Source organism: Dama dama, chromosome 8 (genome assembly GCF_033118175.1).
Source record: "Dama dama isolate Ldn47 chromosome 8, ASM3311817v1, whole genome shotgun sequence".
Lineage (NCBI taxonomy): Eukaryota > Metazoa > Chordata > Mammalia > Artiodactyla > Cervidae > Dama > Dama dama.
In genome coordinates, this window is record NC_083688.1 from 4,157,657 (window position 1) to 4,171,187 (window position 13,531).

At 52.2% G+C, this 13,531-nt stretch overlaps 1 protein-coding gene across 2 annotated transcripts in view; it reads right to left on the reverse strand.

Moving 5' to 3' along the window:
• Nucleotides 1-2,571: 2,571 nt before the first annotated feature.
• Nucleotides 2,572-13,531, reverse strand: part of KIF17 (kinesin family member 17) — a 46,947-nt gene continuing 35,987 nt past the window's right edge. Inside the window, exons 12-15 of one of the 2 annotated variants that reach the window (XM_061148084.1) lie at nt 8,694-8,952; nt 6,939-7,006; nt 3,805-3,922; nt 2,572-2,923 (exon numbers count right to left, since the gene is read on the reverse strand). In XM_061148084.1, the coding sequence (XP_061004067.1) occupies nt 2,745-2,923; nt 3,805-3,922; nt 6,939-7,006; nt 8,694-8,952 (624 nt within the window). In that variant the 3' untranslated portion in view covers nt 2,572-2,744. Of the gene's footprint in view, nt 2,924-3,804; nt 3,923-6,938; nt 7,010-8,693; nt 8,953-13,531 lie in introns of both variants that reach the window. The other variant, XM_061148083.1, reaches the window with a different exon arrangement.

Sequence of the window (13,531 nt, forward strand, 5' to 3'; positions counted from 1 at the left end):
TGGGCAGAGGAGCCTGGCGGGCTACAGTTCATGGGTCCCCAAAGAGTCGGACACCACTGACCGACTTCACCTGTCTCCAGGCCGCTGTCCTAGGCTGGCACTGGAAGCGATGAGGCCCGGCCCTACTTATCTGTGTGTGCCTTTGGGACCGCCTGTGCTCTTGGGAGGACTACCGCGGGTTTTGAAAGCGCTTCGTGCAGAGCCAGGCTGAGCCTCCACTCAGTTCTGGCCCCACACCCCTTCTGAACTGACGAACAGGGCAACCAGCTCTCCTCAGACCACCGTGGGTCCAAGTAAAAGCTACCACAAGCATCTCCAGGACTTAACTGTTCTCTGGGGCTCAGCCTCAATCCTGGAGTGAATGGTGAAGGTAACTGTGGAGAGAGAAGGTAGCCATTCTTTTCTGATGAATTCTCCTTGTCCACCAAGCCAAGAGTGTGGGGGCAAAAGTCAAAACCTCCCTCTGCGCTTCTCCTCAACCAATCCTGCCCTCCATCCCCACTGACTGCACCCTGAACTTCTGCCCACAGCCCGCCCTCCTGCCTATGATGCCACATCAACCCACTTCTCACTCAGACCTGATGGTGTGGACAGAGTCACTGAGCAGTCGGCCACAGCGCACGGAACCCAGAGGCTCTTCACGCAGGTCTGCGCCTAAACGCGTCTTGTCAGCCTGTCTCCTCTCAGTCCCTGCTCAGGCCTTCCATGGAGCAGGCCTCCTCCCACCTTTTACATACCCTGACCTTGCCTTCACGAGGACCCCTCTACCAGGAACCCTTCACGCAGACCCCTAACCAGGAACCCTCTCCCCACATTCCCATCTTAAGCGGTCCTCTCCATCCTTCATGGCAGCCCCAGCCCCTGCTGCTCCCTTCACAAGGGCACTCTGTTCCCCATACGGATCTGACTTTGCATCCTCTTGCTCCAAGTGTGCACTGCAGCCTGCCTCCCCATAGGCCGATCTCTGGGTTTCCTAAGCATCTTCCGCCCTGGCTTCTCCAGAACATGAGCTCCTTGGCCCAGGCAAGTAGCTTGGGGCAGGTACCACAGTAGTTAATACAAATACAGAAGGGGAGGACAGGGGGACTAACAGAGCACCTGCTACGCACCAGGAACTCCACACACTATCTCATTTAACCTTCACAATAATCCTGTGAAGCCTTCCCTGATAGCTCAGTTGTAAAGAATCCGCCTGCAATGCAGAAAACCCCGGTTCGATTCCTGGGTCAGGAAGATGTGCTGGAGAAGGGATAGCCTGCCCACTCCAGTATTCTTGGGCTTCCCCTGTGGCTCAGCTGGTAAAGAATCTGCCTGCAATGCAGAAGACCTGGGTTCAATCCGTGGGTTGGGAAGATCCCCTGGAGATCACACAAGGAACTCTACACACTATCTCATTTCACCTTCACAATAACCCTGTGGGGTTGGTATTATCCCCATTTCACAGATGCTTAGCGTGAAATGAGGCTCAGGACAGCACCAAAGCCTTTTCCCTCAGACTGTGGGCCCCTCCCACAGAGCAGGGCTGGGATACAGTGGGCGAGGGGATGGGTCAGTCTTATACAACTGGGATGGCCTGGATTTGTTTCTAGAGATGTTAGGATGCACGGTTCCAACACAGCCCCTGAGGGCGTGAAGACCTGGGTCTTCTCTGGACCTCAGCCAGATGTGGCCTCTATTTTCCAAAACAAGGAGTTTGCTTTCCTGGGTCACAGATCCTTTGAGAGTCTTAACAACGGTTCACAATCATATGCTCTCTGCTGAAAACGCTGCACTTGTACTCACAGTTGTGGGAGTCGCGGAGGCCCGGAGTCTGCAGGCTGGTAAGAACCCCTGCTCCAGGCTTCCCCGGTGGCTCAGTGGGTAAGAGTCTGACGGCCAATGTCGGGGACACTGGTCAGATCCCTGGTCCAGGAAGATGCCACATGCCACAGAGCCGTTAAGCCCATGAGCCACAACTACTGAAGCCCGTGCATCCAGAGCCCTTCTCTGCCACAGAAGTCATCATCACAAGAAGCAGCCTGTGCATCACAATGAAGAGAAGCCTCCGCTCACCCCAACTAGAGAAAGCCCATGTGTGGCAGTGAAGACCCAGCACAGCCAAAAATAAACACAAACACATATACATAAGAGAACCCCTGCTCTGAAACAGCTTCCCCCTGGAGGCCAGGGAGGGGCTGTGGGACGCTGTCTGAGGGTCGGAGCAGCACAGTTGGTCGGTAAAAGGCAGTTTATTAGGGCAGCTTAATGTGGAATGGCCTCCCCTGGGCCGCAAACCAGCTGGGAGTGGGCAGCCCGGGAACAGCTGCTCCAGGACTCCTGGGCCCACCCCCCAGGGCTTCCCCACCAAGTGGGGCCTACTGGACAGAGGAATAGTGTTCAGTTTGCCAAGAGGTTGAGTCTGATCCATGTGGAAGTCGCTGACACTCTGCTGGGATGCTGATGGAGGCCTGGAGGCAGAGCTGAGGTCTCTGATCCCATGGAGGCACGGAACCGCACTGGCGGGCACAGCGGCAGGCCGATGGGAACACTGATGGGGCGTGGGTCCAGGCTCCGAGGGGCTCACAGCCTGGGCAGAGTGGGCTCTCTGGGTGGCAGGGAGGGGAGTGTGCCTTCCCAGGGACAGGCCCCCTTGGGTGCCCCGGTCACTGTCGGGGGCAGGCGGGAGGAGGCCTGGCTGGAGCTGCCCTGGGGGGGCCTGGCGGTCTCACGGGAGCCCAAAGGCAGGGTGGCAGCAGGCAGTGTGTTCACAGGGGCTCACTGCCAAAGCTGCTTTTGCTTTTCTTACGCTTGGCCTTGGTGAAGGGGATGTCGAGGGACTCGAGGCGGAAGGGCCGAGGCTGGGGCATTTCGGGGGCCTGGGCGGGAGGGATGGTGGAGCTGCCGCCGAGCGGGGAGCTGAGGCCTGGTGGTGAACTGTGGTGTGCTGAGGAAAAGCACAGAAGGGAGACACGCTGGTTAGCCAGGATGCAGGGGTGGAGAGGAAAGACTGTATGCGGGGTATGACCCCAGCCAGAGGCCCTGGGACCCCCAAGCTCTGAGAACCTGTTCTGGCTGTGGCCTTGGGCCCAGCACTCCCATCTCTGCCCAAAGGGTCTGGGCTGGGAGCTTGGATTTTCAAGCCTCAGACTGTGCAGCCTGGATGTCGAGCCAGACAAGCATGCTGCAAAACCCTGCTCTATCACTTCGTGGGAGGGTAACCTTAGGGAGCTGCTTCTCCTGAGCCTCGGTTTCCGCATCTGCAACATGGGCACGATGCCAGGTACTCATCTGGTGTGAGTGTCTTCACCTTCCTGCTTTCCTCTCCTTACTCCTCAGCTCACTCTGAATAACCTCAGGACAGATCTGAGATTTGCTTTTTAATTGGTACTGGATTGGAAGCTCAGTGTCTTTGGTTTTAGTTTTAAGCGCAAAGTGTCTTTGGACTCTTGCTTGTGGAAGCGTGTTTTGTTTTTGTGGTCCTGATTGCCCTGCTTTGGGAACGAGTCACCATCTGAGGAAGCTGGTGAGGAATTGACCGAGTCCTGGGCAGCCCCAGGCTGGGGTGTGCTGAGGGGCTGCTGTGTGTGGGGAAGACAGAGGATCCAACTCGGCACCTCGCCCCCAGGAGATGGAGGGGGACAGGAGGCGGGAGGCTGTGTACCAAGCACTCCCCGCCTCGTCCCACCAATCACGGAGGAGGCAGCTCCCCTCAGCTGACAGCAGAGGAAACAGGCTCAGAGAGGGAAAGGCGTTCCTGGCCCGGGCTGTGTGACTCCAGAGTGCTCAGGGAGGGGCTGGAGGGCATGAGACGGGCGGGACGCTCACCCAGGCTCTTCATGGGGTCCGTGCTGAGGATCTGGCTGGCCCGCTTGGGCCGGAAGTAGTTATTGGCTATGTTCTCGCTGTCACTGCGACTGAGCATCAGCCGGTAGCGGTCCTCCTCCTGCTGAGAGTCCAAGTCCTCCAGGTCAGGACCCTTGTTTGTGTGCTTTTTGTACCCCGTGCCCTGACCCGCGGGGGTTCCAAGGGCTCTGCCCATGTTGGGGTACCCTCCACTCCAGACCCTGACTCCTGCAGTGGGATCCAGGCAGCTCAGGCAGCAAGGAGGATCACCATCTCCAGTCTATACATGCTTCTCCCCACCCCCACCTTCCAGTGCTCAAAACCAGGTCCATCAGGGGAAGGGAAGATACTACATACCCCCACACCCAGGACAACATACTCTTACAGTACAGTACTCAGCTCACGAGCACATTTATGAACATTAGAACTGGAGTCCTCTAACATTTTCATCACCAAGCACTAGTAGCCAGGCTTCAACCGTATGTGAACCGAGAACTTCCAGATGTCTAAGCCGGTTTTAGAAAGGGCAAAGAAACCAGAGATCAAATTGCCAACATCCACTGGATCATTGAAAAAGCAAGAGAGTTCCAGAAAAAACATCTGTTTCTGCTTTACTGACTATGCCAAAGCCTTTGACTGTGTGGATCACAATAAACTGTGGAAAATTCTGAAGGAGATGGGAATACCAGACCACCTGACCTGCCTCTTGAGAAACCTGTATGCAGGTCAGGAAGCAACAGTTAGAACTGGACATGGAACAACAGACTGGTTCCAAATAGGAAAAGGAGTACGTCAAGGCTGTATATTGTCACCCTGCTTATTTAACTTATATGCAGAGTACATCATGAGAAACTCTGGGCTGGATAAACACAAGCTGGAATCAAGATTGCTGGGAGACATATCAATAACCTCAGATATGCAGATGACACCACCCTTATGGCAGAAAGTGAAGAACTAAAGAGCCTCTTGATGAAAGAGGAGAGTGAAAAAGTTGGCTTAAAACTCAACATTCAGAAAACTATGATTGTAGCATCTGGTCCCATCACTTCACGGCAAATAGATGGGGAAACAGTGGAAACTGGCAGATTTTATTTTTGGGGGCTCCAAAATCACTGCAGATGGTGATTGCAGCCATGAAATTAAAAGACGCTTACTTCTTGGAAGAAAAACTATGACAAACCTAGACAGCATGTTAAAAAGCAGGGACATCACTTCATCAACAAAGGTCCATCTAGTCAAGGCTATAGTTTTTCCAGTAGTCATGTATGGATGTGAAAGTTGGACCATAAAGAAGGTTGAGCACTGAAAAATTGATGCTTTTGAATTGGGGTGTTGGAGAAGACTCTTGACAACTCAAGACCCCTTAGACAACAAAGAGATCCAACCAGTCCATCCTAAAGGAAATCAGTCCTGAATATTCATTGGAAGGACTGATGTTGAAGCTGAAACTCCAATACTTTGGCCACCTGATGGGAAGAGTTGACTCATTTGAAAAAACCCTGATGCTGGGAAAGATAGAAGACGGGAGGAGAAGGGGACGACAGAGGATAAGATGGTTGGATGGCATCACCGACTCAATGGACATGAGTTTGAGTAAACTCCGGGAGTTGGTGACGGACAGGGAGGCCTGGCGTGCTGCAGTCCATGGGGTCATAAAGAGTCGGACACGACTGAGCGACTGAACTGAACTCAGTACTTTTCACTGCTGTAGTGGATCTGTTTTCTTCAGCCTGAATCTCTTTCTTCAGGGAACTACCTTTCACCCACTGAACATGGTCTTGGTAGGTTATGCACTCACAGCACCCTAATACCACCACTGCCGCTTGCCCATCCTCTTGCTACACTTCTGGACACGTGACTTAGACTGGACCAATCCCAGAACTACATCTTCTGGACACAGTCATTGGTCTAAGAGTAGGCCCAACCCAGGCAGAGCCAATCAGAATCTTGCCACAAGCCTTGGTTTAAGGACGCTCCAAAAACCCACATCTCTTTCCTATTGGATTACTGATTGCTAGCAGCCATCTTTCCTGCCACACAGAGAAGTCCTGCCTACGTCCAAACCCAGGACTCCAAGTGAAGCAGAGCCAAGAGGTGAAGAAACCACACAGAACAGGACTGTTTGGGCCCCTTGATCCAGCCGTGCCTGAAACTGGTCCACTTAACATAGACCAAGAAAATCCCTAATTTGCTTCTGATTGTTTGCTCTGCATAGGTATCTGTCACCTAGAACTAAAAGCATTCAAATATAACCCATCCATAACCTCAGATTAAGAATGGCTTCTTTCAGGAACAACTTTCCCTTTTCTTTTTTTAAAACAAAGTTAGGGAATCAAAAGCAGCCAGTCAGAACCATAGACCAGCCTGTGTTGCTCAGATGGAGACGTATTAACCTATAAGTGACCTTATCATGACTGCAGAGGTATGTTCCATGTAGGTTTTCCAAAATATCTGTAATGGTTAATGGTGAGGATCAGCAAATTATACAGTCTATGGGTCAAATCTGGCCCACAGGCTGTTCTTGGAAACTTCCTCTGGAACGCAGCTGGGCCCATTCATTTACCCAGGGGGTTGGGTGGTTTCCTGCTCTTATGCAGCGTTGGTCAGTTGTAAGAGACCATACTGCACCCAACCCCTAAAGTATTTCCTGTGTGGTCCTTTAGAGAAAAGTTGGCTGACCTGCTTTAAGGCTATGTATTTGTTGTAATACAAAATAAAGGCAACATGAAATAAAGTGACTTCAGAATCGCAATGACTGTTTACAGAAACTTGAGGACGCTTTCTGTCTAAGAGTACCAGCTGGGGCCCAGGGAACCGGGATGAGCTGCTTGGGCTCTGGGTTTGCGGCTGAGACCTCGGTCCATCACCAGCAGGGTAGGCTGCCTTGAACCCCTGCTCCTTCTCTGCTCTTTGTGCACGCTCAAGTGCCTTTGAGTGAGGCCTAGAGGAGGCAGGGGGTCTAGGTGCAAAGAGCGACACAGAAAGGGCCCCCGCTCAGCCCCCTGATTTAATCCTTAGGTCACCTGGAAGCACAGTCCAGATCCTACAGCTCCCCAACCCACTGCACCTTGGGGGCCAAGCTCCCCGCTCCCCACTGGCTCTCCCAGAGACCGTACCATGCCTGGCTCGCCGTTGTCCACTGCGGAGGCTTTGCGGGCTGGTCTGTTCTGTGGCCCTGTTGAAACTGCTACGAGAAAACAGAAGCTCAGGTCCCTGCTGCCTGGTAGGAGGGGCAGCGGGGCTGGCTCAGGCTTGGAGCCAGGGGAGGACACTGCCCACCCCTAGAGAGGGGATGGCTCTGAGAGACATCAGGAGGGCTTAGGCCAAAGCAGCCATTCCCCTGCCCCCAGGCAAGACTGCAGGTGAGCATGGGGAGACAGGCCAGCGCTGCCTGCAGCCTGCGAGGAAGAGGCAGCTGGCGTTTCACCGGGGATGGTGCCACGCAGGGGTTAACAGTCAGTCGCCTGTTGCTCTGGCTAAGCCATGAAACAAAACCATGGGAAAAGAATGAAAGCAAGATAGAGCAATTAAGTGTAATCTAAACAAAAGTACATCGGCGTGATGAGTTGGGGTCGTCTTGCCCTGCTGAGCTAAGGAAAAACATAGTGGGGACCTTGGAACGCCGGGTCGGTGCAAGTTCAGAACACTGCTTGCCACACACACCAAGATGTTTTTCCCAAGGCATATGCGGGTTTAGGGCCTCCAGCTGGGTGATACCCTTTGCAAGAGAAAATAACGACGACAGTTCAAGGTCATCAGTAACCTGGGAGACGGGATCAGGGACACAGGAGGCTGATTTTATCGTAACACAGCAGATACTCTCTGCATGCGAAGATGCTAAATAAAAGTGAGGTGGCTCGGAGGGACAGGGCTCTTGATCCCTGAGATCTTGAGTCCCCCGGTCCCATCTTTAAAACTTTAATTCCGTCTCTAGTTTCTTTCTTCCAAACTGTGCGTCACCCCGCTTTTGCTCCCTGCTCATTGAGCTGGCCGCGGCAGCGCCCGACCCCCGGGTCGTCAGAGATGGAGGACCTAGATGAGCACTCCCCGAGCGGGGGGCCCACGGGTGTGGCCCCGCCGGCCCGAGGAGCCCACAGCTCCCTGGATGGGCAGAGCCGCTGGAGACAATCCACTGCGAGTCCGAGCCTCCTCTGAGACCCAGTGAGGGCTCGGGGGCTTTCAGGAGTATCTCATCCAACCCCTCTCTGTGAAGATCAGGCGACCACGGCCCAGAGAGGGACAGTGATCATCATAAGGTCACACAGGAGATCAGCAGCAAGAGCAGAAAGTGAGCCAGGCCTGCAACTGCCCAGCTCGCTTCCGTCCCTGGCCTACGACTCACTGCTATGATTGTGACTCCGGATAAGTCACTTACACTCTCTGAGATTCCTCATGTGGAAGACAGGGGTGAAAATCTTTACCCCTTCAGGGTTATTGCAGGCTGAAGTAAGGACAATAATGATCATGGTAAGAAAATGCCTCATGCATTTAAAATGTGCCGGGCATGTTTCCAAGGATTTTACATGTCATAAGACGTTAAGCCACCCAACGATCTTTAAGGAAGGTGCTGTTATTAATCCCCATCTCACGGATGAGAACACTGAGTCCCAAGAGCTGACACAGGGACTGCTGGAGCCAAAATTCCAAGCCACATGTGCCTGACTCTTAGGCCCCCAACATGCTGGGTGCCCAGGGTCACCTGTCTGCTGCCCCCAGAGCCAGCAGGGAGAGGTGCGTGGCCCCCTGCGAGCCAGCAGGGAGAGGTGCGTGGCCCCCTGCCAGCCTGCAGGAGAGAAAATTGTGAAATAGGGAGGGGGAACAAGGAAGTGGGTGGGCAGCGGGGAGGTGAGGGAGACAGCAAAGCTCCTGACCTACTGGGAGGCTGGTTTTTATGATGATGGGCTCAGGAATCTTCCAGAAACCATTGTCTTCATCCCAGCAGGACTCTCGTCGGATCTTCTCCAGGTTGCTATAGTTACAGTCCCGGCGAATCAGGGGCTGCACCTGCTCCAAGAGCTGCTGGAAGAGCAGAAAGTCACGTTCCTGCCGACGGATGGTGGCCAAGTAATCGATCTTCTCCAGCTCAAACTCCGACTGCAGATCTTTGATCTCCACCTCTGCTGCTCGGAGCTGAAAACAAAAGATGAACGAGCAATGAGCAGGAAAGACAGCCAGCAGGAAAGACATTCCCTCTCCTGCACGCCCGCCCCCTGCCCCGCCCCCCGCCCATCAGTCACTCACCCCCACTCACTGATCCTCTCACCCATCCAATCTGATCGTCTATCCTCTCCCACCCCTCCACTCAATACTTAGATGAGCACCTACAGGGTCCGGAGCCCTGCAGAAAGCAGGAAGAGAGGCTGGTCATCCACTCCCACCACCAGCCCTAAGCCACTATCCCCACTCGTACGTTTTATTCAGAAGCTGTTTACAAGGCTCCACGTGTAACACTGTAGTTACCACAGTCCTCGAGATCTCAGAGAACTGTACAGATTCTTTCTTCTAAAAGAAGCAGTAGGCAGGACTTCCCTGCTGGTCCAGTGGCTAGGAGACAACTGTCTGCCGGCGGATGCGGGGGACAGGGGTTCGATCCCTGGTCCAGGAAGAGCCCGTGTGCCACGGCAGCTGCAGCCTGCGCCCCAGGGCCGGCGAGCCGCACCTGCTGAAGCTTAAGCAGCGGGAGCCTGTGCCCCGCACGAGAAGTCACCAGAGTGAGGCGCCTGCGCGTAGCAGTGAAGACCCAGAACACCCAAAACTAATGAACTTGTATTTTAAAAAGCAGCCGTAGGCACAGATTCTCAGACAGCAGCCCTCGCTCTCCCTGGCTGTCACACTCCTGTTGTTCGGTCGCTCAGTCGTGACCAACTCTTTGCGACCCCGTGACCCTGTGGACTGCAGCACGCCAGGCCTCCCTGTCCTTCACCATCTCCAGGAGTTTACTCAAACTCACGTCCACTGAGTCAGTGATGCCATCCAACCATCTCATCCTCTGTCGTCCCCTTTCTAAGGAGAGGTCAGAAAGCATGTGAAAAATGCAAAGAAATAGAGGGGGAAATAGAATGGGAAAGACTAGAGATCTCTTCAAGAAAACAGGAGATATCAAGAGAACATTTCATGCAAAGATGGGCTCAATAAAGGACAGAAATGGTATGGACCTAACAGAAGCAGAAGATATTAAGAATACACAGAAGAACTGTACAAAAAAGATCTTCACGACCCAGATAATCATGATGGTGTAATCACTCACCTAGAGCCAGACATCCTGGAATGTGAAGTCAAGTGGGCCTTAGGAAGCATTACTACAAACAAAGCCAGTCGACACTGATGGAATTCTAGTTGAGGTATTTAAAATCCTAAGAGATGATGCTGTGAAAATGCTGCACTCAATATGTCAGCAAATTTGGAACACTCAGCAGTGGCCACAGGACTGGAAAAAGTCAGTTTTCATTTCAGTCCCAAAGAAGGGCAATGCCAAAGAATGTACAAACTACCATACAATTGCGATCATTTCACATGCTAGCAAGGTAATGCTCAAAATCCGTCAAGCTAGGCTTCAACAGTATATGAACTGAGAACTTTCAGATGTATAAGCTGGATTTAGAAAAAGCAGAGGAACCAGAGATCAAATTGCCAACATCCATTGGATCATAGAAAAAGCAAGGGAATTCTAGAAAAACATCTACTTCTGCTTCATTGACTACACTAAACATTAACTAAACTAAAGTTTGACTGTGTGGATCACAACAAACTATAGAAAATTCTTAGAGATGGAAATGCTTGACTGCCTCACCTGTCTCCTGAGAAACCTGCATGCAGGTCAAGAAGCAGCAATTAGAACACAACATGGAACAACAGAATGGTTCCAAATTGGGAAAGGAGTACATCAAGGCTGTATATTGTCACCCTGCTTATTTAACTTATATGCAGAGTACATTATGTGAAATGCCAGGCTGGATGAAGCACAAGCTGGAATCAAGATTTCCGGGAGAAATAACAACCTCAGATATGCAGATGATGCCACACTAATAGCAGAAAGCAGAGAGGAACTAAAGAGCCTCTTGATTAAAGTGAAAGAGGAGAGTGAAAAAGCTGGCTTAAAACTCAACATTCAGAAAACAAAGATCATGGCATCCAGTCCCATCACCACATGGCAAAAAGATGAGGAAAAAGTGGAAGCAGTGACAGATTCTATTTTCTTGGGCTCCAAAATCACTGCGGATGGTGACTGCAGCCACGAAATTAAAAGACGCTTGCTCCTTGGAACAAAAGCTATGACAAACCTAGACAGTGTATTAAAAAGCAAAGACATCACTTTACTGGCAAGGTCCATATAGTCAAAGCTGTGGTTTTTCCAGCAGTCATGTAAGAATGTGATGTGTGAACCATAAAAAAGGTTGAGAGAAGAACTTTTGAACTGTGGTGCTGGAGAAGACTTGAGAATCCCTTGGACAGCAAGGAGATCAAGCAAGTCAATCCTAAAGGAAATAAATCCTGAATATTCATTGAAAGGACTGATGATGAAGCTAAAGCTCCAATACTTTGGCCACCTATTGAGAAGAGCCAACTCGCTGGAAAAGACCCTAATGCTGGGAAAGACAAGGCAAAAGAAGAGGGTAGCAGAGAATGAGATGGTTAGATAGCATCAGCAACTCAATGGAAATGAATGAGGAATCTCCAGGAGATCGTGAAGAACAGGGAAGCCTGGCATGCTGCAGTCCATGGGGTCCTGAAGAGTCAGACTGAGCGACGGAACAACAAGCAACTGACTTAAAAATAAGGAGATTATCCTAGATTACCAAGTGGGCCCAATGTAATGTATATACCACGTGGGAGAGGGAGCAGAGAGAGACAGGTAGAAGAGATGCATTAAAGGAGATGCTTGGGAATTCCCTGGTGGTCCAGCGGTTAGGACTCCACATTTAGGGGCGCGTTCAATCCCTGGTTCCACAAGCAGAGTGGCACGGTCACAAATAAAGAAGAGATGCTTCAGAGAAGTCAGTCAGGACAGCCAAAGAGACGGGAAGCAGGAGAGAGACTGCACAGGCCAGGCTGTCTTTGGAAGGGGCCAGGCAGCAGGAAATACAGATTGCCTCTAGGAACTGAGGATGACCATGGCTGACGGCCGGCAGGGAGACGGGAATCTCAGTCCTTCAACCATGCAGGGTTAAATTCTGTCAACAACCTCAAATGGACTGTCCCCTAGGATCTCCAGAAAGAAACGCAGCCCTGCCAACAACGTTGAGTCGGTGTTGGGGAATTCTAAGCGGAGAAGCCAGCCATGCCGTACCTGGAGTCCGCCCTACAGAGCTGTGGGATAACGTTTTTAAACGCTTATCTGTTTTTTGCCGCGCTGGGTCCTCCTTGCTGTGCTGGCTACTCTGCAGTCGTGGCGCCCAGGCTCCCACTGCAGTGGCCTCCCTCGTTGCAGAGCACGGGCTCTGGGGTCCTTGAGCTTCAGCAGTTCTGGCACGTGGGCTCAGCAGCTGTCGCTCACAGGCTCAGTACTTGTGAGGCACGGGCTTGGTTGCTCTGAGGCATTTGAGATCCTCCCGGGATCAGGGGTTAAACCCGTGTCTCCTGCACCGGCAGGTGGATTCTTTAGCACTGAGCCCCTGGGAAACCCACTGTGAAAGAACCAATTTGTGTTGTTTCAGGCAACAAAATGTGTGGCCATTTGCTACAGCAACCACAGGAAACTAATGAGGAGCTCTATTTAAAGCCACACTTCCCTATGGACAGAAGAGTATATTATTGAGTCAGCCACCCCGGACCCTTACCTCTGTGTGGCTGTCAGCACCGCTGACACCGCCTTGGGCCCCTTCACTTCCTCCTGGCCTTCCACTGACCCCACCTTGGGCTGTGTGCGTGTGTGCTAAGCTGCTTCAGTCATATCTGACTCTTTGTAACACCAAGGACTGCAGCCCACCAGTCTCTGTCCGTGGGATTCTCCAGGCAAGAACACTGGAGTGGGTCGCCATGCCTTCCTCCAGGGGGTCTTCCTGACCCAGGGATCGAACCCGCATCTCTTCTGCCTCCTACATTGGCAGGAGGGTTCTTTACCACTAGCACCACCTGGGAAGTACTGTGTAGTAAATTTCTTCTGTGTGGTCAAGGGCTTTGTAGTTAATAGATACTGTTTAACTGTGATTAAGTCCAGGTGGTCTCTATGCTCTGGTGGTCGCTAAACAACAATGAAGACCTTTCACCGACATATTTCCAGTACCCACAAGACTAGTTACCCATTCATAAATCTTGACCTAAGAGTGCTCTTCCTGGGGCTTCCCTGGTGGTCCAGTGGTGGAGAATACGCCCGCCCATGCAGGGGACACAGGTCTGATCCCTGGTCTGGGAACTAGATCCCACATGCCGCAGAGCAACGGAGCCCCAGCACCCCAGAGTGCATGCTCCACCACAAGAGAAGTCAGCACAGTGACGGCCCGCACGCCAAGGCAAGAGAGTGGCCCCAGCCACCGGAGTCAGAGAACATCTGTGTGTAGCAACGAACATCTAGTGGAGCCAGAAAAACAAAAAAGGATGCTCTTCCTGTTGTAAAGCTCCTACCCCCGCACCCTGGGTAAATACAGAATCATCCTGATGGCCCCTGGGTGCTGGGAAGCACAGCGGCGAATGCTTCCAGGTTGTCATCCGTCCAGCCCCACCCCGTGACTACCTTACTCTAAAATCAACCGATCCACCAATTACATGGAGC